This window comes from Passer domesticus, chromosome 15 (assembly GCF_036417665.1).
Source record: "Passer domesticus isolate bPasDom1 chromosome 15, bPasDom1.hap1, whole genome shotgun sequence".
In the NCBI taxonomy this organism is placed as follows: Eukaryota; Metazoa; Chordata; class Aves; order Passeriformes; family Passeridae; genus Passer; species Passer domesticus.
Window position 1 is genome coordinate 9,729,156 of NC_087488.1, and position 25,077 is coordinate 9,754,232.

The 25,077-nt window shown below is 42.0% G+C and overlaps 1 protein-coding gene across 3 annotated transcripts; it reads left to right on the forward strand.

The window, feature by feature from the left end:
• On the forward strand, positions 1–24,153 carry EEF2K (eukaryotic elongation factor 2 kinase). Of its 3 annotated transcripts, XM_064389970.1 has the most exons (19): positions 1–150; positions 4,995–5,316; positions 7,096–7,146; positions 8,859–8,959; positions 10,488–10,548; positions 11,376–11,413; positions 13,583–13,754; positions 14,842–14,991; positions 16,482–16,614; positions 17,242–17,369; positions 17,783–17,984; positions 18,269–18,321; positions 18,506–18,583; positions 19,415–19,477; positions 20,724–20,858; positions 21,829–22,017; positions 22,386–22,510; positions 23,076–23,254; positions 23,877–24,153. In XM_064389970.1, exons 2-19 carry the CDS (start codon positions 5,074–5,076, stop codon positions 23,984–23,986), a joined length of 2,211 nt encoding a protein of 736 aa, XP_064246040.1. In that variant the 5' UTR covers positions 1–150; positions 4,995–5,073; the 3' UTR covers positions 23,987–24,153. The 3 variants fall into 3 exon arrangements, with proteins under 3 accessions (XP_064246040.1, XP_064246042.1, XP_064246041.1); XM_064389972.1 differs by lacking the exon at positions 19,415–19,477; XM_064389971.1 differs by lacking the exon at positions 7,096–7,146.
• Positions 24,154–25,077: the final 924 nt, after the last annotated feature.

Below are 25,077 nucleotides of genomic sequence, written 5' to 3' on the forward strand. Positions count from 1 at the left end.
CCGGCGCCCGCCTCCTCCCTCCCCTCGGCGGGGCGGCTTCTCCTCCCGCCGCCTGCCTTCCCTTAGCGGGGCGGCAGCTCGAACGGTGTGTGGGTCTTGTGGGATCGCTCCGTACCGGGCTGCGCGGCCGATCTGCGCTCTCCTAAGCCGGTAGGTGCCGTCGCGGTGCGGGGCCTGGCCCGGCGGCGCTGGGAAGCTGCCTCAGCGCCGCCCGCCGCGGGAAGCGCGGGAAGGGCGTTTTTAATTGCGGAAAAAGACGATCGGTGGGGTGGTCAGAGCCTGCGAAAGGCCGGCGGGCAAGCTTCTGCTCGGGCCCAAAAATAACCTGATTTGTGCATTGGGCAGCAGTGCTGCGCTCACACCTGAAAGTTGGCGTTTCGTCCATTTATGTTTCTGCGGTAATGCGAATAATTTGGTGCTTAGGCTGTTTAAAAGTGCCAAGTGCCGTCTGTGACCGTGGAACAGCTGCTGTGTGCGGCGCTGACTGCGGTGAGTCCGCCCTGACAGCTTGGGACTGCGCCAGGACGGTTCGTGTTCGGAGAATTCTTCAAATACCTCAATGCGCATAAAGCGTGGAGTTAATTAATTAACAGCGTGGGGTACTGAGCAAATGCCAGCGATAGGTAATTGTGCAGGGTATTTAAAGCCAGTTGGCATGACAAGTCTATTATTGGCAATGGAAGGATATTTTAAAGTTATCTTGGATGTTCCTTTTCAAGCCCCGTGTTTTGGATACTCTTAACGTAGTGTTTATTTGCACATTTGGCAGCAGGGTGGACTTGACTCGAAGGGCTGTTCTCGTGCCTCACTGCCTGCAGCTATAAAAGCCATTGGTGTATTTGAAGCTGTGTTTTCTTGCACAGGGTTTTGTCTCAAACGCTTCGTATTCTGAGCTGGTGCAGTTGAACTCACCCCCTTGGCTTCATGAATTTTGCATTGTTGTCTCTAACACTCAGACTAATAAAACTATTATCCCAGCTGTGCTTGCAGGCAAACTGAATGGGATTTGTGCCATGGTGTTTGCAGTAGTGATGCACTGGAAGGGACCTGTGTTAAAGGCTTCTCATTGTCTTTGGTTAGACAAGGTTTTCCAAGATAGACAGTGAGTTATCTCTGGGAGTTTTTATCTTGTTTTTTATCACAGCTCTTACCTGGACTCACTAAACCTGTTTTCTTGCAGTGTGGGGTGCAGATGAGAATAGACATTTACTTTTAGGGGTCAGTTGGGTGTTTGGAAAGCACAGTAGTTCTGTAATATGCTGCAGGACATTAACATAGCTAGTGGGTTGTTCTGGACAAGTTCATCTAGCTTTGGGTCTGTAGCCCATAAACATGATAATGCTTTTTAAGGTGCATAGTCTGTATAGTTGCTTAGGTTAAATTTTGAATCTGGACTTTAAAAGAATGTTAATCTGAAAGGTGACTTCTCTCTTTTAAGAAAAAACCTGTTTGTTACTCTTACAGGTATCCTATTAAATGGCTTTAACTGATGTGGTATTAAACCAAAAGGGATTTAGTATTATACCAGGGAGAGCTGGGTCATGCTTGCTTTAATGCTTCTCCACAAGACAAGCTGGGAGTTCTGTTACAGGGCAGTTCCTGTCCTGTGTTAAGGAGTTGCAGGGGGCTGTGTCTGAGCTGGAACAGTTCATTAGGAGGAAATTGAGATGCTCCAGTTGTCCCCTCTTTTGCTGACTGTAATATATCTATCACTCAGCTCTTTGGGATGAATTAAAGCAGGTTTAGATGCTGAGGCCACTGTAGAACCTTGGCCAAGAGTCTCCCTGAACTTTGTAGCAACAGACACCTACAAGAAACAAGTCATGCTTTAACAGCCCTGTGATGTGAATTTTCCCTGCTGTTTATCTGTGTTCACGTATTTGCATGTTGTCCTTGCCACTCACCTGCCCCTCCTGGCCATGTGGCTCTTGGATATAAAGGCAAGAGAAGGAAAAATACTTGAAACAGGCATTGGAAAAACAAAAATAAATACAGACTAGAGCAGATTAAGAGCTGTGTTTTAAATTATCTGCATTTTGAATCACGTAGTACAAGGCTGATAAAAAATTGAATAAATTTTCAAAGTGGGCTGGAGTGGGTAGTTAAAATTATAGGTTGTGTGTGATAATGCAGGCTGGCAGGCTTGGTTTAGTGCAGTCTCACTCTCCTTGTTGCTTAGCCTTAGGAATGCTTCTGCAATGGATATTAAAGATTAAATGATCAAAACACAGGAGCAGTAGTAACAGAAATTCCTATATAGTACAACTTCTGTGCTATTATGCAAAAGCACAGAATATAACTCTTGGGATGAAGCTCAGGCTTTTTATAAGGCTTTTTGTCAAGCAAACTGTGAAGTTTAGAGCCGTGTTTGTATCGTTCAAAATGTGGTTATTGAATTCTGTTTTAAAGAGCATTTTACGTGAGGATGATTCTTGGTGCATACACTCCCAAAATAAACATCACAAGTACTTTACAAGAAATACGGTTCCAAGAAAAACAAAGAGACTTTCATAAACACCATTAGCTTTAAATAGAAACTGATTTGTGTGGTAATATTTCATTTGCACAAGTCACATAAATCAGAATGTTTGCAGTCCCTGCTGCACAAACTCGCATTGCTGCTGCTTCTCCACTGTCCTGAACCCCGTGGATCTGCTGATGTGTGTGCCAGCAGGAGCAGAAGGGAGAGCAGGGCAGCACTTGGGTGTGATGGGGCTGTCCCGTGCTGTGCTATGTCCTGGAATAGTCAAGTCCTTGAAGCATTATTTGACAGCTGCTGGCTGTGTGTGACAGGAATAGGGGCTCTCCAGCACTCGGTGCCCTCTGGTAAGATGAACACAGTAAAAACGGCAGTGGCAGCTGAGGACACCTTCCCCTGCCGGGTGTGTGCAGTGACACCTTCCCTGCCATGTGTGTGTGCAGTGACACCTTCCCTGCCATGTGTGTGTGTGTGCAGTGACACCTTCCCTGCCATGTGTGTGTGTGTGCAGTGACACCTTCCCTGCCATGTGTGTGTGTGTGCAGTGACACCTTCCCCTGCCAGGTGTGTGTGTGTGTGCAGTGACACCTTCCCCTGCCATGTGTGTGTGCAGTGACACCTTCCCTGCCATGTGTGTGTGTGTGCAGTGACACCTTCCCTGCCATGTGTGTGTGTGTGCAGTGACACCTTCCCCTGCCATGTGTGTGTGCAGTGACACCTTCCCCTGCCGTGTGTGTGTGTGTGTGCAGTGACACCTTCCCCTGCCAGGTGTGTGTGTGTGTGCAGTGACACCTTCCCCTGCCGGGTGTGTGTGTGTGTGCAGTGACACCTTCCCCTGCCGTCTGTGTGTGTGTGTGTGTGCAGTGACACCTTCCCCTGCCGGGTGTGTGCAGTGACACCTTCCCTGCCATGTGTGTGTGTGTGCAGTGACACCTTCCCTGCCGTGTGTGTGTGTGCAGTGACACCTTCCCCTGCCATGTGTGTGTGCAGTGACACCTTCCCCTGCCATGTGTGTGTGCAGTGACACCTTCCCTGCCATGTGTGTGTGTGTGCAGTGACACCTTCCCTGCCATGTGTGTGTGTGTGCAGTGACACCTTCCCCTGCCATGTGTGTGTATGTGCAGTGACACCTTCCCCTGCCGGGTGTGTGTGTGTGTGCAGTGACACCTTCCCCCGCCAGATGTGTGTGTGTGTGCAGTGACACCTTCCCCTGCCAGGTGTGTGTGTGTGCAGTGACACCTTCCCCTGCCAGGTGTGTGTGTGTGTGCAGTGACACCTTCCCCTGCCGGGTGTGTGTGTGTGTGTGCAGTGACACCTTCCCCTGCCGGGTGTGTGTGTGTGTGTGCAGTGACACCTTCCCCTGCCGGGTGTGTGTGTGTGTGTGTGTGTGTGCAGTGACACCTTCCCCTGCCGGGTGTGTGTGTGTGTGTGTGCAGTGACACCTTCCCCCTCCATGTATGCACTACTGCCCCTTCCCAGATTCAACAGCTCCCTCGTGGTCTTTGTTGGGAGAGCAGGCGAGCCCTCCAGAGCTGCTCCAGTGAGGTGAGGTGGCCGAGACCTCCCCCAGCAGTGGTGTTCCAGAGCAGCTGCTGCCTGATGGAGTGCTGCAGTTTCCTGTGTGCCTGGCTGAAGTGTGGGAATGCTGCCCCCGTCAGAAGAGCAGTAACCAGCAAGATAATGCTGCTGGTAGAAGCTGCCTCATGTTAAGGCACTGTTTCTGTGGTGACCACTTTCTCAGTAACTGGGGAGTGAGGTCAGCAGCTATGAATACTTCTGTAGGAGTGTATTCATCTTCCTGTTTCATGCAGAAAGAAAATTGAAAATGCAAAGGAATATGAGGAAATAACTGTAAAAGAAATGAGGAATAACTGTAAAGCAAAACTGAAAACTTGGTGTGTGGTTGTTTTATTAGACTTGCTCTGTGAAAATCCCTGATTTTGCTGGGTGGGTGAAGAACTAAACAATGTGACACTTAGAAGTGTCTGTTTTAAATTAAATCCAGTTGCTCAGCCAGCATCAGGGCCAAATTTTGAGTATTCTCACTAATCTTCTATTTTGTACATGCCAGTATTTCCAGAGTATCTGGGTAAACTTCCACCTCTTCCAAGAGCTTTACTCATTCCTCCACCTCATTTTTCTGCAGTGTGCTACACTGTCTGCAGCCTGTGGGCCATTGGCTGTATGTAAGCTAAAAGCCAACTTAAGTCTTGCAGATGGAGGAAAATTTTTCAGTGTTGTTCTTATAATACTCTCTAATTCATTTGACTGATAAATCATACAGAATATCCTTGAGAAGACTTTTCCTGAAAAGATTTGAAAATTTGACTGTGGTGGTTGAGGTAAAACTCTCTCAAGTTTCTAAGACTAGTGTTGTGGAACTCAGCATTTCGTATAAGGAAGAATAAAGAGCCAGATGCAAATATATTTCTTCTCTGCCAGTGTGCCCACATCAGTGTTGTGCATTATTTGTTCTTTTAATAACAACCTTTTCCTTTTCTCCTCTCTCACCCAGCTTCTTCCCCCCGTTTGCATGTGCATTGGAGTAGTGGGTGTTGCAGTCCTGGCAGGAGTTAAGCCAGCCTCCTGCAAACATGGCAGACGAGGACCTTATTTTTCGTCTGGAAGGGATTGACAATGCCAGAACAACTCCAGTGGACTCTGGGAATTATCTTGATGCTGATAGTGATGATGAAGACAATTATTTTATCTGTCCAATAACTGATGATCCAGTTTCTAACAAGTCTGCCAGTACTAAAGTAGACAATTATTACAGCAGCTTAGCAAAAACTGAGCAGTACAGTTCAAGCTCTTCTCCCAGAAGCTTTAGCTTTAAGGTGAGTATTGGCTCCAGTCTTCATTAAGGTTTTGGTTTTACTTAGTTGGCATGAGACATTTTCTAACTGCTTCATCTCTTGTAACTAACACTTTTCAATTAAAATACTCATCTGTTTTTTCCAGACCTGCAGTTAATTCCATTAAACCAATAGTCTGACACTGCCATGGAATTGCTTACTGTCCCTCAGTTCAGCCTTCCTCCACTCGGTCCAGGAGAAATTTCACTGCCATTAGGATCAAACCATTTACAATGCAATGTTGATTGGGAGATTCAAAACATAATACAATTGGTGTAAGAAAAATTGGGGCCTGTCAGAAGATAATTTATTATGAATTTTTGTAGTCTGTGATATTTATAGTTGAACAAATAAAACTGTAAATTATAAAATTGTAAGGGCAAGTTTTTATGTTATAGTTCCTTCTTAGGGAGCTTTTGACATGTTGACTTTCCTGCTTGAGCATGAGGCATCACACTGGCAGTAGCTCCTGACAGTGTACACAAGCAGCATCTGACCTTTTTGGGATGAACAGCAGCTCCAGCATTGCAGGGAGGTCAGAGGGGCTGCAGCTGGTGCTTCCTTGGCAGTGTGTCCTGTTTCACTCAGCTCCCTTCACACAGATCAGGCCAGGCAGTGGAGCCTCAAGTGACATCCACTCTGTAACTTACATATCCTAAATAAACACAGTTTGTGCTTTGTTATTTGTGTTTACATGCTAAACTGGCATGTCTCAGATTTTCTTATATTTAATGTGTTTTATTAACACATTTCTTATTATAGATATTAACATTTGTTTAATAGATACTCTAAAATCCTGGTTATGCCTAATGCATGCTTTAATTGTGAAAAAATACTGGGGTTTATTTCAGTCAGATAATATAGTGAGTAACACATTAAAAGTGGAGCTGGCTTGTCTACAGGAACATTTTTACCAAAGCTAGTTAATAGAAACATTAAAAGGTACGTAGGCCTGAGGAAGGTGAGGAGCAAAAGCTTAGTATAGAAATGGGACAGATGTTGGTGTATGTTAAACTAAGCAAGTCAAGACCTGATAGGGAGCTTAGTCTTCATTTGTGTGTACATTTTAACATGTACTAAACACTTGCCTCTGGGTCTGCAGTGCAGTTTCTGAGTCATGTGGTCTGAGATAAAACTGATAAGGACTTCAGAAATTGCATTTATTTCCTCCTTCCTAAGCTGTCATTTTGCTTCTGCAGAATGTTTGTACCCATATTTTGGTCTCTGCAATGCCTAGTCTGGAATTGTAGGTTCTATCACAGATAAATTGCTCTGTGTTGAGATGTGGAGCAGGCCAGTCTCCATCTCCTGTTTAAGCTGCAGGAATGGTGATTCCCAGCACAATGAGGCAGGCAGGGCTGATGGCATCCTAAACCCCAGAGCCTGGCCTGTCAGAGTCTGCCTCAGACCTCAGAGCTAGAGCAAGGCAGTGTGGGCCCTTGGTAATGAAAGACAGAGCCAGACAGAGAAGTTAACGCTCTGCTTTAAACAGGACTCAGCACTGTTTAATTAACTAGTTAATGAGCAATACCCTTTTAATAAATACTTTCCAATTAAAAGAAAAAATTATCAACTTACCTCAATAGGTTTCTTCACAGGTGTTCTAAGAAGGAACTTAAAATTGGAATATAAATTGAAGAGTGGATTTTAACTGGAATTTTTTGGGGTTTTTTTACTAACAAAGAGAACCAAGACTCTTTGTCAATCATTTGTCTTATCACATGTATTTTCCTACTTTCATGTCTCTCATGGATCCTTTAGAATGACACACAGCATCGTTCTAAGCATGGCTCTGTGGTTGACCATGGTCGGGTAGGTTCAAAAGAAAATGTCAACACCATATCTAATTGATGCATTATGATTTTTTTGGTTTGGTTTTGTTAGGTTTTTTTTTTTCCTTTTATGTTTTTTTTTCATTATTTTATTATTTGGGAGGACTGATTGCCTCAGTCCATAAGAGTCATCAAGTCAAAACTAAAAGAGGTACCTGCTAAATGGAATAATACCCATCCTGTGTTCTCTACCCTGAAATTTCACTGTGTGGCAGCCATATGCCTCCAGCAGGAGAAAAATTGCACTGTAGCACCATTTCCATGAAATCCAACTAGTGTTTGTTTCAAGATTAGGATACAGCTTTTGTACAAAGCACCTCAAGAGATCAAGCACAAGTAATTAACTTACTTAAATTATCATCTAGCATGAATACAAGTCACCTTTTGGAGAGGGAATCTGCCCAAGAGATTGATACAGCTGATCAACCAAGTTCTTGTTGCTGTCTCTCCTTATTTCTCTCATAGGTATTTAAGTGTGGAAATCCTCAGGTCCATATCAGCTGTCATTGCATGACCTGAGACAACTTCATTTTCTTATGAAACATGTAGAAAATCTTTCTCAACATGTCCTTTAAAGTAATTTTCTTTAATGTAGTATTGTTTTCATTTTGTGTTATTATTGTCAGAAAGAGGAACATTTAAATTTTTTGCAAGGTATGCACAGTTAAAGCTGAAATTCAAAATAAACATGAACATTTAAAACTTAGCTGCTCCAAAAACTTCATTGATGCCATTGCTGACACAAATTCATAGTGTATTTTTTTTGTATAAAAAAGGACTGATTTTAATTCCTGAAGCTAAAAAACAAAATAATCACAACATTTTAAAAGTTACTGTTTCTGCACACTTGAAGTTCAGTCTAAGAGGCAATAATAATATCTCAGAGCTCAATACTTCTTTATTGGCAGGGTGCAGAGTGCTTTTTCTCCTGCTCACTTTGCAGAAGGCATTTGGCACATCACAGGATCATATCTCCAGTTTTCTTGGAAATATATAATGTAAGAGAGGGAGAACAAAATGTTAAGAGTAAAGCATCCAAATTGGCTGGTAGAGAGAGACTGTACTCCAGAAAACTGCTTTGATATTTTACTCTTGACTTGGTGAACATTGAAATAGCTGCTTGTCTGGAATTGTTATAATAATCAATTTTTACAACATTCTAATTTCTTCTTTCTCATGCTGAGCACAGTCTGGGACCCTGGGGTTCACAGAACATCTTGCTTTATCCATATTGATTGTATCTTTAATGAACTTTTTTATACTTTTATGCATGCAAAACCAGCATATGCTGCTGAATCTGAAAAGCTAAAAATCTAAACAGAAAAAGTGAATTAATGTCATCTGGGTGTGCCTTACTGCCATTTGCAGAGCATGTTAGAGATATCTGCAAATTACCACAGGTTTTGTAAATTGTATAATACTGTGCCAGATTCTGTTCTCATTAACTTTACAGTGGTGCAAATTGAACTGAAATCTATGCTTTATATATCTGAGCTGGGTTTCATTATAATTGAAACTATAAAAAGGTCAGAGTTGTCTTTGGTACTACTTGGTCCCTGCTCTGAGTAGTGCTTTGGGGGTTTGTGTATTTGCACATATCCATAGGATTGAGATCCTGATGTGCTCTAGAAAGTGCTGGTTTTGTGAGCTGCTGCTGATTATAAATAGAGTGCCAATCTGTAACTTCTTCAGGAAACCTGGAAGCATGCTATTGAGAAAGCCAAGCACATGCCTGATCCCTGGGCAGAGTTTCATCTGGAGGACATTGAGACGGAGCATGCCACTCGTTACAGGTCTGTGGGTCTTCCTTTGGATGCTGATACTAAGTAGGACTGATGGTTTGTGCAAGGGCTGAGTTTGTGTAGTGCAGAATATCTGGCTGAAGAGCTTTCATGATGCCCAAAGTGAGTGGGTCTTAACTCAGTCTCCCAGGAATATGTGAGTACTGCACATCATAAAAAATAAACCTTTCAGCAAACCATTGGCACACTTTCTCTTACACCTCAGCAGTATCTAGGGCTTCCACTGTGTAGATAGGAAACAAGGCTGAAAAGTATTTTCTGGTTGATTTATTAATGCCATAAATGTAATCTAATAAGGAAATCAATCCCAACTAAGAGGAAGCATACTTAGTTTAAATAGTTTGGGAAAGAAAGCAACATAACCCTCTACAATTTTCCCAAAATAGCAGTTCCAGTTTTGCTAGTCCATGCAGTATTGTTGCATGTGGCTGGAATTTAAATCCTTATAAAGCCCAGAATAGCTCAGTGTGGTCTACGTGCTAAAAGGCAGTTTGGCCCTGCAACTGGTTTCAGTGCTTTAACATGAGCTTTGCCAAAATATTTATTCTACTGACACAGGTTTCTGGGAGGAAGGGTTAGGGGTTAAAGGCCAGTTAATCACCACTTAGCATCAGTGTTTGGGGAGGCCTCCCTTCAACCCCATACCAGTCATGCAGTGCTGCTCTTCCCCATAGACTACATCTGTCCCTGGTCAGCCACACAGTCCTGAAATAGTTTGCATATTTTAAAATACAAATAAGTAATAATTTTAGTTTAGGGCTACTCAATATTCTGTTAAAAAGAAATGGGTCTGATACTCCTGTTTTTATCTCTTTCTTTGCTGCAAACTGGGGTGATACATAATGTATAAGTGAGAATATGGGGTGTCTGCCTGCATGAATTACTCTCTGCAGGTTGAGGGAGCAATCATGTGTTGATGACTCAGCTGCTGTGGTTCCCAATTTGGCTTTCACTGTGCTGGGAGTTCAAGGGGTGGGGAGAAACCACACTTGTACTCTTTGTATTATCACAGGGTTGTGCAGGGACTTGCTCCTCCCTCAGTGCAGTGTTGGGCAGTTCCTGGCCCCACTGTGTCTCACAGCTGGTGCTGCTCACATTCTTCACAGCCCCAAGGCAAATATCCAGCCAGAACCAGGCTTATGCAAGCCCAGGGCTGAGGGAGACAACCTGTCCAGTGTGAGGCCCTTTCTGCCCCCAGTGTGCTGCCCAGGCATCACAGAGGAGGTTTAACTTCAAAGCAGATAAAGCCTGATCTGTAGTGTTACAGAAGTTCAGGGTCTGCCTTAGAGTCTGCTCATTGACAGGAGGGTTTAGTGTCACTTCAAAGAGCTAAATGTGTTTCTCTTTGCCTGCCCAAAATGAGGAGGGCCAGAGTGTAGTGGGAAGACTGGAAGCTTTTGTGTGGAAGCAGCAGCAGCACTTTCCAGAGTCAGTAACAGATAAGGAAGGATAGGTGCTGGAAACGGGAGGATTTGTGTTCCCTGTGCATTCTTCTGAGATGTATCTCCTGATTTTGCAGGTACAATGCTGTTACTGGGGACTGGGTTGAAGATGAAGTTCTTATCAAGATGGCTTCTCAAGTAAGATCACACTGTCCTTCATGTTTACTAACAGCAAGTGTGTAATTCCCTTTCTGTTCCTGAATAGTGGCAGCAAGATGTTTTCCTTATAGAAATTCTGAAGTCTCAGTGTAATTCTTTTCACCTACCTCTTTTTCTTTTTATCTTTCTCTCCAGAGTAGAGTAGAAAATGGAGTCAGACCTTCCCTGTCAGCAACATGAGGCATTTGTTCCATTCCCAGTTCCCTTCCATGTCACCCCTCCCATTTCCTTCTGGCATCATTTCCCTGCCTGGCAGTAGTCCTACTATTTTGTGTGCTCCCAAATAATTTCTGTTGTTAGAATGAAAACCAACTGAATTTTCTGTATATGAGGGTGGAAGGCACTGTCATTTCCCAGTTAAGTCCTGGGCTTGGTTGTGTGTTGGGGTTGCCTTGCTCTGTGCTGCTGGTTGAGTATCTGGCATCTGGGGAGATGATGCTGTCTTTGGCACATCCTCTACAAAAGCCTAAATGCAGAGAGCATGGAGGCTGTGAAGCTTCTTTGGGCAGTCATATAGAGCTGACTCCCAGCTGGGGAGAGAATTTAAATAGCTTGTTTAAAAGACCTACCATTTCTTCTCCATGGGATATTGGTAGGGGGAGTTTATCCAAATGCCTTTTCCCCAGATACCTGCTTACATCACCAGTGGGTTTTCACTTTTCCTTGAGGAAATATTTCTATAGAGCCTGTTTGAAAACTGCTTTCTGCATGGTATAAAGGGGAAGTCATGGTTGTGTCTCTTACTGGTTAGAAATCAACTTTGTGGAAATGGCAATGCTGGGTTTTTGTTTTTTTCTTTTCCCCAGCCTTTCGGCCGTGGAGCAATGCGAGAGTGTTTCAGAACGTGAGTATCTGACCACTTCATCTTTGTTGGCCTCCTTGCAGTATTTCTTTCTGTGGTGACTGGAATTTCACTTAGATGTAGTGGAAACTGTGTAAAGCTTGACTCCTTTCTAAAAGGCTTTCTGAGGGGTTTATCCCTGTTTGTGGGACTGCACCTGCAGGGAGTGTGGTTCAGAAAGGAGAATGTTCTCTGAGTGTTGTACTTCAACCATCCCTGGGAGGCAAAATATTCATGAAAGTATAGTAACAGCCACTTCATTTCTGTGTTCCTTGTGTGCTAAAATATCTTAAAACTTGATAGGAGGTCATAGGGGTGTGCAGCCTGGAGACCAACTTGAGGCCTACAGTTAGGCAGAGAAAAGAGAAAGAAAGAAAGAATATCTGGTTGGTGCAGTCTCAACTGGAAAAGCCTCCATTGGTAAAGAAGGTTATCCTCCTAGAGTTTGCTCTGGATCATATATACCAGGATCAAGTTCTGAGTTAGGCAGAACTTGAACACTAACAGTTGTGCTTCCCAGAAAGATAAAGTGTGGGGGAACACTGAGGAGGAACTTTTTGTTCCTTGGAGAGTGTTATCAAATGTTATTGTGGGGATCAGCATCCAGCTATAAACTGGATGTGTGTGCTCAGAGATTACCCCACCCCTTCCAGGCTCTGGAAATAAATGTTTCCTGGAAAATGTCGGGGTGTGTGTGTTTAAAATTATTTCCCCTTCTTTCCATATGTGGAATCCAGAGAAATTGCACTTCATATGAGGATTCAGCTCTGGAAAGACAGATACTCCTGAAAGATGAAAATGTGATGTTTTGAACTTGAGCAAAAAGGAAGAAAAGTAACCCCACACTGCTGCAGTTTGGTATTGGCATTTCAGTATCAGTTCATGCTGGTGGCTCTGTTCCTGCAAAGCCAGCTGGATGCAGTAGTGAATGAAGCCTAGGAAGTAACAAATCTCAGCCTGCTGACATTGCTTTTAGTTCTTGTTACTTACCAAACTCCCCATTACACAATATTTTGAGTAATGCCATAAACAGAAATTTGTTAGCAGTTTTGCCTTAACCTCTGATACTAAAAAAGCATAACTTGAATGTCAGCTTCCTACTGCTGGGTTTCCCATATGTGTCAGTGGTACAGGGATATTTCCCATCTGGAGCTCTCTCCTAGATTTTTGTAACTCTGCAAGTTTTTAGTGAAGACAGTGACAGCCTTAGCTGCTCATAGCCCAATGAACCAGTGTGAGAATATTGACTTCAGAAAAACAAGAGCTGGCTTGTTTTATGCAGAGGAGTGTGTTTCTTGAAGAACTGGGAAGGTTTGGGATCTGGCTGAAATTCTTACCTGATTTCCTTGTTTATTCCAAGGCCTCTGTTGCTGTGACTGGGTGCCCATACCTGCAGGAGGACAGGCAGCATGAAGGTGCTCTGCCTGTAGAGTGTCCCCTGTACCAAGACCTCTGCACCAAGTTCTTGGCAGGGAGAGGAAAAAGAACAAGGGGGGAAAGGGTTGAGAGTTTGAGTGCTGCACTAATTAAAGCACCTGCCTAATGCATTTGTTGGCAGCCAGCAGATCCTTTCTTATCAAAGTTTACCTGGGCTGCACACTGCCCCCCCACCCTGCCCCAGCCCCCCTGCTTTGGAGGGATCTGTGGATTAAAGATTTGCACATCAACAAAAGGGAAAAGCTGCATCATGACAACTGTCAGGTGCAGTTTTCCTTCTGGGAGTATGTGGGTTACTGAGCAGTCACTGCTGTGTGTTGAGAAGAAGCAGATTACTTTTATCCCAGGAGAGGTTTCTCAGTTCATGTTTGAAAGGCCACTCCCTGTTAATTTCTGCAGAAAATAATTGTTGACATTAGAACAGGTTGTTGACAAGGCAGCAACCCTTCATACTCTGAGTTTGAGAGGAACAGGAAGGGAAAGGGATTGAGAACAGGAGAAAGTTCAGAGCACAAGTAGCTGCAGCTAAACCAAACAGTGTGGCACATCCCAGCCATTCCCACGGGATGTTTCATTTTCCCTTGTCCCTTTCCTTTCATGTTTCAGGTAGAATACCTGGTAAATGACTGAGGGTAATGCTTATCTTGGAGCCTGGCTCTGTCCATGCAAGGAAATGGGAAAGATTGGTGAAAAGAAATCCATGGATTTTAATTCAATGATTGATTTATCTTTCAGAAAAAAGCTGTCCAACTTCTTGCACACTCAGAACTGGAAGGGTGCCTATAATTATGTTGCCAAGCAATACATAGAGAGTGTGAGCAGGGATGTTTATTTTGAGGATGTTCGACTGCAGATGGAAGCAAAACTCTGGGGAGAAGAGTACAACAGACACAAGCCACCAAAACAGGTGCATTCAAAGATCTTGCTAAGCAAAAGTGCAGTGTTGTTTTTCTATTGGGTTAGTTTTCAGGCATAATTTAGAGGGAATTAATTATTTGTTCACATTCCATCACATTTAAATGCTTAGATAGATTATTTTGCCCTTCTGTGTTTTCTGTTAAGTGATGGCTGATTTTGAATGGAATAAATACAGAAATTGCTTTATATTTCCAGGACTAGAGCTATGTGTTTGTGAATGTCTGACTGTCCTTAGCTGTTGACTGAAAACCAAAATAAAATGATGCTTGTATTGCTCTCTTTGATGTGTGCCCAGCTGCTTTTATGATAACCAGAGATGTCACAGAATTTATTGCCAGCAGCAGTCTCAGCAAGCACTTAACTGTTAGAGCTCCAGGAAGGTAGATGCTTAAATCTTCTACACCCACTCAAACATGTAGCTAGCAATGATTTTTGAAAAGAGCTGGAAGCCTTAGCAATTTAATGGCCAAAATTAGTGATTTAGATATGGGAGATATTGCATTGCCTCTCCTATGAGGGTTAGTTAATGACTGCTTTGGCTCATATTGGCAAGGTGAGGTCTACAGTGAAGCACACAGAGAGAAATCTACAAATCTAGTTTTAAATGCCATGTTGGAGAAAATATATAAGTAGAGTGAGAGTTGTGATGGTTTCTGCTTTAGGAATGTATGTGGGCAGGATACAGAGATGCCTGAGCAGTAGATACCCTCAGCCCTTCTCTGAAAATGCATTTCTTCAAGTTGTGCAGTAGTAACTGTTTTGCTACCCAAAGTGACTGCATGTTTTGCAGAGTACTCTTAAGGTACCCACAAGATGAAATAGAAAGCCAGCACTTGCTAAGAATTTTTTCAGAGGGGTTTGTTGAGAAGTGAGCTGTTTTAAAGTGACTGCTTTTAATTTATGGAATTCCTCCAAGAAGCACACGACTCTTCCCCCACCCCCTTATTAAACAGAAGGATCTTTGCAATTGTTCAGATTCTTGCATTGGGAAAGTTTTCACAGCTGTAGGATTCACACACACTTTGATCTGAAGGCAGTATTCTGTTAGTCATTGTTTATCTTCTTTCCCTCCCCAGGTGGATATAGTGCAGACCTGTATTATTGAAATGAAGAACAGGCCTGGGAAGCCTCTCTTTCATCTGGAACATTACATTGAGGGCAAATACATCAAATACAACTCAAATTCTGGATTTGTGCGAGACGACAACATTCGTCTAACTCCACAAGTGAGGCTTTGTTTCATGCTTTCCATGGAGTCTGCTGCAGAGAATTTCTGGGCTCCCTCCAGAGGTCTTGCATTACTGCCAAGAAAGGAAACTGCAGGCCCTGCAGTACAATGCCAGATTAATTTCTCTATTTGCAGTTTGTCTGCCCCTTACTTGGGGCCTGCTCTTTCAAGCACTGAGTGTTTCTATATTGGATTGTAGTTGATTACAGTTGAGTTGAACAGGGTTAATACTTTTTGGAATCCTTAAGCCCTTTGACTCTAATTATAACTTCAGGCATCAAAATGTTTCAAACTTTGAGGCAGTGAAGAGATCTCTCATGTACTATGTACTGAATAGTCTTTCGGTTCCTCACGTAGTACAGAAGAGATGGCTGGTATCCAAGTCATGTAAATAAATCTAGTCCATTTGCATATAAAAATGTAGGTTTTTCCAGCTGCAGCTTCTGGATAGCTGAATCTGAGATTGCATATAGAAATGCAAGGACAGATTTGAAGTGATTCTTGAATCTTGTAAAATAAATTTAAAATATTGTTGAAAAATGCAAAGTGATCAGCCTAAAAAAAGAGGTATTTTACTGGGCCTTGAGAGGTCTGTTCTTTACATTTTTTCCCACTATTTTTAAGTTATTTGTCATGAGGCTTAATGTAAGCAGAGAATTTGTGTTCTGGGCTGTCATTTGTGCACTGAATCAGTGCTGTGCTTTCACAGGTTGGGAACAAAATGTTCCCTGGTACTTGCTGCAGTTAAAATGTTTGTCTATCACCACCAGTCACCTCCCCCAGGCCTGGCAACACTTTTTTGGAGGCCTTCCCAGAAGATTCTTAATATCTCAACTTTATTCTAAAGAGAAGGGCTTTTTGTACCTGATTCTTGGAATGTGTTTTTTCAAGACCACAAATGTACATTTCATTATCTGATAGACAAATGTAGACACAGAGCAGTTGCTCAGGGGGATCACTCAAAGGGAAGAAGAATTTGTCAGGATGCTCACATTTATTTGTGAGTTCTTTCTCCAAACTGTGGCAGAGCTAATGCTTGTTGGCAGAAGGAAGCAGTGTCCCAGAAATGCAGAGCTTGCAGATTCACAAGCCAGAATGTTTATACAGAAGTTATTCTGCACTGGCTTCAGAGCCCACTGTTTTTCTCTCTGCCAGCCAGCTCCCCACTACTGAAGGTGAAGACTACAGTGGAAAACAATCTCTAGTACAAAAATGAGGAATTAAGCAGTCTCCTTTCCCCTGCCTGTGCCCACTGCTGCTTTTCACTTTGCCTTTTTTAGCCTCTCTGCGAGTTGAAGCAGGTTGGAGAGACAGGTTACTACATGCCTTTGGTCTCTCTTGCTGCTTTCATCATGGTGTTTTTACCAGTTATATTTCACTGATAGGGTTATCAGACTTATTTTCCCATTTATAACGGGGGAATGTGTGTTACTGTTTTCAGTAGATGAAGGGAGAGTGTTCTCAGAGGTCTTCTGTGGTTCTTTCCAGGCCTTCAGTCACTTCACCTTTGAGCGCTCAGGACACCAGCTCATTGTTGTTGATATCCAGGGAGTTGGAGATCTTTACACAGACCCTCAGATCCATACAGAGAGTGGTACAGATTTTGGAGATGGCAACCTAGGTAAAAATCAATGATTCTGTTTCACTAAAGGGTACTTCTCTTTTCTTCCCATCTCTGCTGAGTAGCCACTGCACTGGGTGAGCTGAGACATTTCTGAGGGTCTTGCAAAGAGCTGGAGAAGTCCTGTTGTAAGGAGTCCTGTACAGGTCAGCTGTCATATAAGGGCAGTCTTAAAATGAGAGCTGATCGTGGCTCATGTCTCCTGGGCTACTCCTAAACAAGTAATGTAATTAAGTAGTTTCTACCTCATGAGAACAATAATCATGGCCTTTGATTTCCTTGCCACATTGCAGGAGTGGATAGAGCTGAATGCAGAGAGATAGGCACCGTGTATTTTTGAAGTTCCAAGTGTCTGTGTATGAAATTGTTCATTCAATCAAGCAGGATTAAATTTAGGCACATTTCTCAGTGATGCAGTTGCATTAGGTTTTTGTTATATCTTGCTCATACATAGCTTTCCAAAGCCCTTACTGGTGTTGAAATGGAAGTGGGGTAGGCTGTGTGCTACAAAACATTTTTCTCTCTCTTGGCTTTTTAGGGAAAGCTTTGAGACTTTCAGCTTTTAATAAGTAAATTGTAATATAAAATTTGAGAAAACCTGTTCTTAACTTTTTTTTACTGCCTTAGGTGTTCGAGGTATGGCCTTGTTCTTTCATTCTCATTTCTGCAACAACATCTGCAAAAGCATGGGACTTGCACCATTTGATCTTTCATCCAAAGAGAAAGATGCCTTGGATTATAATAAAAAATTGCTTGTAAGTGTTTGGTGCAAAAGTTTAATTAACAAGGAACCTTGAAATCAGTGTATGTTTGGGACCAAGTAGATGTTTTGAGCATACCAAGTATGCTCAAATAATTTGTAACTTTTGGATCTCACAAACCTGATTTGATGCTTGTTGCAAATTGATCTCAGTTTCAGCTGATTTTGGTGGAAATGGGACTTGATGTAACATTTGGAATGAAACTTAGTCCTAAACAAAACTCTCTCTGACAATAAAAATGTCAGGGCTTGATGTTTTATTGCACTGTAGAACTTCTCAAAGCAAATACTTCTGGATACCTGTGTATATTTATAGAGGACTCCTAATAAACATTCACATTGGCTTGTGTAGCCTGCTTAGAATTCACAGAAGGATTATTGACAGGACTTTCTCGTTGATTTGCCAAGGAATCTGCTCAAACCATTCTCCGCGGCACGGAGGAGAAGTGCGGCAGCAGCCGGGTGAGGACGGTGTCGGGGAGCCGGCCCCCGCTGCTCTTCCGCCTCTCTGAGAACTCCGGGGATGAGAGCATGAGTGACGTGGCATTTGACTCCCTGCCCTGCTCGCCCTCCTCTGCAACCCCTCACAGCCACAAGGTGGACATGCTTAGTGAGTGAGCCTCATACATCCCCTCTGGGGGCGTTCCTGGACATTGGGCTTGTCTTACTTTGGTTTGGGCTTGCTTTGTTTTTAAGCAGAATAGCATTGATTTAGTCCAGAGCAGTTGTTTCTAGTGCTCCTCTTGGAGCAGAAATAAAACTGAACATATTTCTATGTAGATAATTAATGCATAGATGCTTCTGTGAAAAACACAGCAATAAAATGATGATATCTAAAGCTTTTTCCTCAAGCATGTTATCCTTATAATAACAGCAAATACTTTTTTCTCCTAGATTGGCCTGTGTTCAGTGAAGTAGATAACTTGGATCACCTTGACAACAAAAGGGTGAGGGTCTTTTGCTAAAATTAAGTTGCAGTTGCCTAATAAAATATGTCTTTATAGAACTTCCCAAAGGTTTTGTTCAGTAAAAGCACATAAAGGTGCTTTGCCCATTCTGTTGTTGCAGGTTGTGTACCTGAGGTCCTTCCAAAGTTAACAGCTAATGCTGTTCTGTTCTTGACTTCTGTAGGATTTTGAAAATGGTGGAGACAGTGGGTATCCCAGTGAAAAGAGAAGTGAGACAGAAGATCTGGATCACAGAGAGAGGGTAAGAACCTGACTGGTATAGCAGAGTTAGGCCTGTTCATACTGAAACTGTTTTTGTAGAAGAATCTTCTTTTTTTCCTTCCTGATCTAGATCTGATCCTGATCTAGACTTTGAAAACAGAGGAAACAAAGAAATTCCCCCATGTTGCAGAGTTACTTATTCATATTGGGAATGACACTCTTACAGGAAAAATATTATTTGTAATAAGTAGCTTAATTTCAAATACTGTATTTGATTAGATGTTGTTGTGTGGGTTTTTGAAGTATTACATATTGCACTTAGGATGTGTACCCATCTTCTTGCCATGTGGAATCCATGAATAATGATCTGCTTTCAGACTAGTTTACCATCTCTACTTTGTATGGCTTGAAATCTTACAGAACTTAATGTCGTTGTCAGGTAATAGTATGGAACTTCAGAATTCCTAGGGGTTATTTACTTAGTCCTCTAAAATACAAATTTTTAAATAAATGCTTTTTGACCTGGAGATCTTAACAAGATACTTAATTAGCAGACAGGAAAGAGAATACTGCTTCTAGAGATACCCTTCCTTTTGTCACCTCCTTTGGCAAGGTATTTGTTATGGCATCTCCATGACAGGTGACAGGATTAAAGGTTTAAAGTTTACAGGATTAAAGCCCCTGTGTGCCAAGTTCTTTATCATTTTGGTATGTCTTAATATATTGTGATATCACTGAAAGAAAAGGATCCAATGGAAACAGTTTTGGTCCTTGTCACTATTAATTCTGCAGGGTAGGAATAGTCTAGAGGCATAACTGGTACTTATCAGTTGCTGCAAATTGAATTATGCAAATCTTTACATTAACATAGGGTCATTCAAACAACAACCGGAGGCAGGAGTCTGATGAAGACAGTTTGGGAAGCTCTGCAAGGGTAAATAAAACAGAAATGTTCACAGATTGAGTTTGCTGCTCTGTTTGTCCTTTGTTCCACTCATCTGCCACCTAACCACATCATTGAACCACATGTTGGTTCCCCTTCCTTTTCAGCTACAGAAAACATTTATTAATATCAACTTACCACTCTGTTACTTCCTTTTATGTTTTGTCTTTGTTTTCTTGTTAAAAAAGTACTCTGAAACAAGTTGTCACCTCTGCAGCTGACCTCTGTCATAAATTAGTGATCATGCATGGGTTTCTCACTTCAAAAAAAATTACAGCTCTGTGGATTTATTTTCTACCTAACTAAATTATATTTCCTTTCTTCACTTTACTTTTGGAATTCTATGCTGCATGTAGTTGTATGATTTCTTTAAGACATACACTGTTTGAAACAGACACATAGTGAAGAGAGCTGCTGTCACCTGAGTTAATAAGACAAGACCTTGTATGCTTTTAGAAAATATGACTTCTGTGATAATTGGTCTTGGATATAAGCTTAAACAAATAACTACTTTGAAAGGAAAGAAAAAACAGCTTTGACAACAATTTATTTAGATACAATTTTCAGAATCTCCTTTTAATTATTATATATTCCTGTTTCAGAAAATTGAAACAGCTTTAGCAGACTGAAGTTCTGTGCCAGCAGCCTTTCCTGTTGTGTTTTCTCTGTGTACCTACAAAGGCCTTAATTGTGATAGAATTATTTTCAGCTGCTGTTTCCCACCGATCCATTATGTTCAAAAATGTCTTCATTTGGGTTGGTTGCTCCTCCTGAGAAATGCCAATGCATGTATCTGCCTGTAATCTTCTGCATGGTTATGTATCATTTTTCTAGAGTGCAAGCTGCATTTAAGGTGTTGGGAACTGAAATTCTGGGCAGAAAAATATGGGTTTCATTTTTTTGTGCATGGATAACTTCAGTACTTGTAGTGTGACTACTCAGTTGCTTATTTGTGTATGTAACTTCTGATTCAGAACTTCGAGATGATTCTTCAAAGTGATGATGTTCAGATTAGAAATAGAGGGGTTTACTCAGTTTCTTTAATGAAGAGTAATAACTACTACTAACATTAGTAGTTAGTAGTCAGCTACTAATGTGACTTTTGAAAGCTGTGTTTTAAAATACAATATTTACTACTACATTACAATATTAATAGAGGTTTTGATTCCTGGATGGTAATCCATATGGATGGGAATTTTAATTTTGAATATAAATAATGGTGTATTTTGTATTTCAGATCAGTGTGGAGAAGTGGAATCTTTACAACTCTTCCAGAGTCCACATCCACAGACCATCCTGTGTTGCCCAAGAAGTTCAGAGGCTCAATGCACTAGAACTTGAAAAGAAAATTGGGAAGTCAATCCTTGGAAAGGTGAGATGGGTCTGCTGATACTGTTTTATCAACAAAGAGCATCTTGTATTTATTACTTACATAGAGGTGTTGCCCTGCTTACATTTATCTGTGCAGTTGAAAATAACACATCTATACCTTTCTCTCACCTACCCATGTTGTATAAGGGACATCTGAGTTCAGGAACCCATGAATTCCATCTGCTTTTGGCCTTGCAACATCTGGGCTCCTTTGGGAAGAACCCTGCTGTTGTTAATCTGCATTTCCAGAGGCATCACACAGGGAGGATACAGTGGGATGGGTGTGCTGTGCCTGACCCACATACCTTGCACATAGGCAAAGCTGAGCTCCTGAAAACTTGGTAGCATGGGCTGATTCTTTTTACTGCAGACTATTATAGATAATGCAAATGTGAATTAAGTTTGGGGTTATGTATGGCCTTGAGCCCATTCCTAAAATATGATGTAAATCTTAATGAACATCCTGGGAACCTTAGGTGTTCTCAAACCTTTTGATGTGGGAGGAAACCTGTTTTTCACAGAAACTTTTAGGTTGGAAAAGACTTCTAATATCATCAAGTCCAGCCTCTGACCAATCCCCACCTTGTCAGCCAGCCCATAACACAAAGTGCCATGTCCAGTTGTTTCTTGAACACCTTCTGGAACTCTGATTCCACCACTTCCCTGGGCAGTCCATTCCAATGTTTAACAGCCCTTCCCATGAAGAAATTCTTCTTGATGTCCAACCTGAACCTCCCCTGGTGCATCTTAAGGCTATGTCCTCTCATCCTGTCACCAGCTGCTTGGGACAAGTTGCTGACCCCCATCTTGCTAGAACCTCCTTTCAGATAATTGTAGAGAGTGCTGAGGTTTCCCCTGAGCCTCCTCTTACTCCAGGACTTAGCTCTAAGACCTGGTAAAGTACGAGCAGAGGGCTTTGAAGGATCAGATCCCTACATCATGCTGTGTCTTTCCTGTACAATTGTGTCCAGGTTCACCTGGCCATGGTTCGCTACCATGAAGGCGGGCGCTTCTGTGAGAAGGACAAGGAGTGGGATCAGGAGTCAGCCCTGTTCCACCTGGAGCATGCTGCAGACTGCGGGGAGCTGGAAGCCATCGTTGGGTTGGGCCTCATGTGCTCTCAGCTGCCACATCACATTCTTTCCGAGGTCACTCTCGAGGTATGGAAGATGCCAAAAAGCAGAATATGGTCCCTTGTAAAAATAACATCAGAATAGCAGGAAATGGAGATGAAACTAAAACTGTAGTTAAGTGCTCTGTAGCCTCTTCAGAGAAAATAGATTACTTTGTAATTAAGGATTTGGACAAAACAGCAAAAAAATGCTGCCTCTTTCTGGTTTTGCCAGCAAATTACTGCATGCCTTTGGGAAGCTTTTGAAGCCACCTTTACTGTTCAGCTGCTTTGTTTCTTGTGGCTGTGCCAATTTCTCAGACATACTAAATACTCGCTGACTTTGAGAAACTGCATTTAATGGTAAAGGGATGGTTTTAGAAGCATGCATTTTCAAGGTTTTGTTTTCTTTACTAGGATACAAAGGAGAACAGAAATAAGGGATTTAATTACTTGCTGAGAGCAGCAGAAGCTGGAGACCGGCCTTCCATGATTCTGGTAGCAAGAGCATATGATACAGGTGTAAATCTTGGTGCAGACAGGTACTGTGCATGGCTGAGTAAGTTAATTGGTGGCACTTCACTGAGGCAAGGCTGGGGCAATGATTTTTCTGCTTTTGTATTTTAGCATGTCATTGTTATTTATGTGAGTTTTCTGTTTGGCACAACTCTTTAAATTTCCCACTGTCAAATAACATCAAACTTCTAATTGAACTTCACTGAGCATTCTTAGTGTGCAAAATAACTGATTTTAAAATATTTATGAAACAAGACTCTGCAACTTGAGGGTTTTTTTTCTAAATTGGTTGCTCTCACAAGTATAAATCCCAAAACCATACAACTGGTGATGAAGATCAGACTCTGGAGTTCAGGAAAACACTTCAGTCTGATAGTTTCTCCTGTAATTCCTGCATAAAGTGACCCCAGCCTCATTTTGCTGTCATGACCTAATGTCATAGTGCAGTTAGTGAGTCCCCATGAGAACATTTGCTTTCTTGGAGAGTGTCAGGGGTCTGAGAAGCCAGTACAAAATGGGATGCTGAATCTCCAATGCAAAGTGCATTTGTTTCCTAAGGGAACCATCTTCAGAAATTATTTTTGACTTCAGGGCCCAGGATTGGAAGGAGGCACTTCGCTGGTACAACGCCGCGCTGAACATGACTGACTTTGATGAGGGAGGTGAATATGATGGCACTCAGGACGAGCCCCGGTACCTGCTCCTGGCCAGGGAAGCAGAGATGCTAATGATGGGAGGGTTCAACCTGGATAAGGATCCACAGAGATCAGGTGAGGCCTTGTTTTGTTTGTTTTCCATATCCTTGCTTTTCCTTCCCTTCTGCCCCAACATGTAACCCAAAAATAGATTTCTTCCTTCAGCTGTTATAAAACACAGAGAGGGTCAATACCTTCAGATTTAATGGTGCTGGGTGTAACAAGGCTGGTAACAGTGGAAGAAGAGATCTTGGCAGTGACAGGGTGGTGGGTGGTGCCAGGTCCAATCTGTGGCACATTGAGTCACTGCCAGGCAACCTTCACTCCCTTTGAGGTTGCTCTTCTGGGTCAACTCCCCTGAGCTGCAGGTTGCTGCTTGTAGTTTGAGCTACACCTCCCAGGCCCTACACAACATTCTCTTAGTTGCTGTGTAACCTACATGCCAGATGTCTGTGCTTGGGGGCTCCTACAGGCTGCTCTTCCCAGGTACATTGGGGAGCCATCAGCAGCCAGTTGTATAACTTGAAGAGCAGAGGCCAGGTTCCCAGCTGATGTAACTGTGTCACTGTGAAAACACACTCGTACATCCGGCCCTGCAGTTTGACCTCAGTTTATCCCTTTCTCCTTTATTTGCTTAAGGCTAAAGCCATATTCTTTCTTTACTCTGTCAACATAACTGATGCTGTTTCCTCTCTAGGTGAGCTTTACACAGAAGCAGCAGAAGCAGCCATGGAAGCCATGAAGGGCAGACTGGCAAATCAGTATTACCAAAAAGCAGAAGAGGCTTGGGCAATGATGGAAGAATGACACTGAAATTAAGCAGTTCTTGTATATAAATTTGTTATAGACTTGCTGCATTTGCAGCTACAAAGATGTAGTTTTATGTGATGTTACCAGGTTGGTTTTTTTTCATATTTTAGTTTTGTAATTTTTTTTGAGGATAGAAATCTAAATATAAGTAGTATGTAGGGTGCCATAGCATACTTCTGTTTGTGTTTTAAAGCTCTAATACACACACACACTTGAACCTTTTATACTTTTTTTACTGTTAGAACTGAAGGGCCTAGTTTTTTTGACAAAAGAAAATGAGGCCTTATTGTTTAGGTTTTACATGTCCTGTTTTTTACACAGCAAATGATCAGTGTGTTTACATTTTTCTTTTCCTCCCCACATACAGAAAAACGTTTTCCTAAATTCTCACCATTTCTTCATCATTTTTGGTGTATCTCACCAAATTTGCACAAGAACATAAATTTTCAGTTTATGGATGCAGCTACTGATGTTAGTAGTAGTTTCATTCTATTTTGCTGACATTATTGGACACTTATTCTCAAATTAATTTCAGATGGAATCCTTAGTTTAGGTAGGGAAGATGATTCAGATTGGCAGTGAGGATACTTAGGGTGGAATGTTTTATTCATTACCAACATTGCATATTACACCATTAGAAAATTGTTCATGTTCCTGATGAGGTGAGGCATCCAGCTACCTCTCCCATTTTCACATTTTGCACCATATAAAATTGTATTTGTATAAAAGTCTACTGATCTTAGATTTGTCCAATTATGTACGGTAGCAAGATTTGTAATATATGGGTAATTTGAAGTTAGTTTTACAGGGGCATCTCAAATCTCAGTGAAGCTAGATCATCTCACTTAAATGAGAACACATTTTCCACCATTTCCAGATGGATGTTTGAAGAGGTTAGGAGATGTTGATTCACCTATTTCTATGTACAGAAAACAATTTATATGGTTTAAGTATATTTTTAAATGGTACTTTATCTGCAGATATTATTTAGAGAAGAGTTTTTGGTTAGAAAGGGAAAACAGTATTACCCCCAAACACTTGAATTTGTGTCCTCTGCTTTAATCCTTGTCAGTGAGGGGAGGACAAAT

Coding starts and splice junctions, on each gene's coding strand:
- EEF2K (XM_064389970.1), top strand. CDS start 5,074: ATGGCAGACGAGGACCTTATTTTTCGTCTGGAAGGGATTGACAATGCC. Junction 18,584..19,414: donor ATCTGGATCACAGAGAGAGG/GTAAGAACCTGA, acceptor ACATTAACATAG/GGTCATTCAAACAACAACCG. Junction 19,478..20,723: donor GTTTGGGAAGCTCTGCAAGG/GTAAATAAAACA, acceptor TTTGTATTTCAG/ATCAGTGTGGAGAAGTGGAA.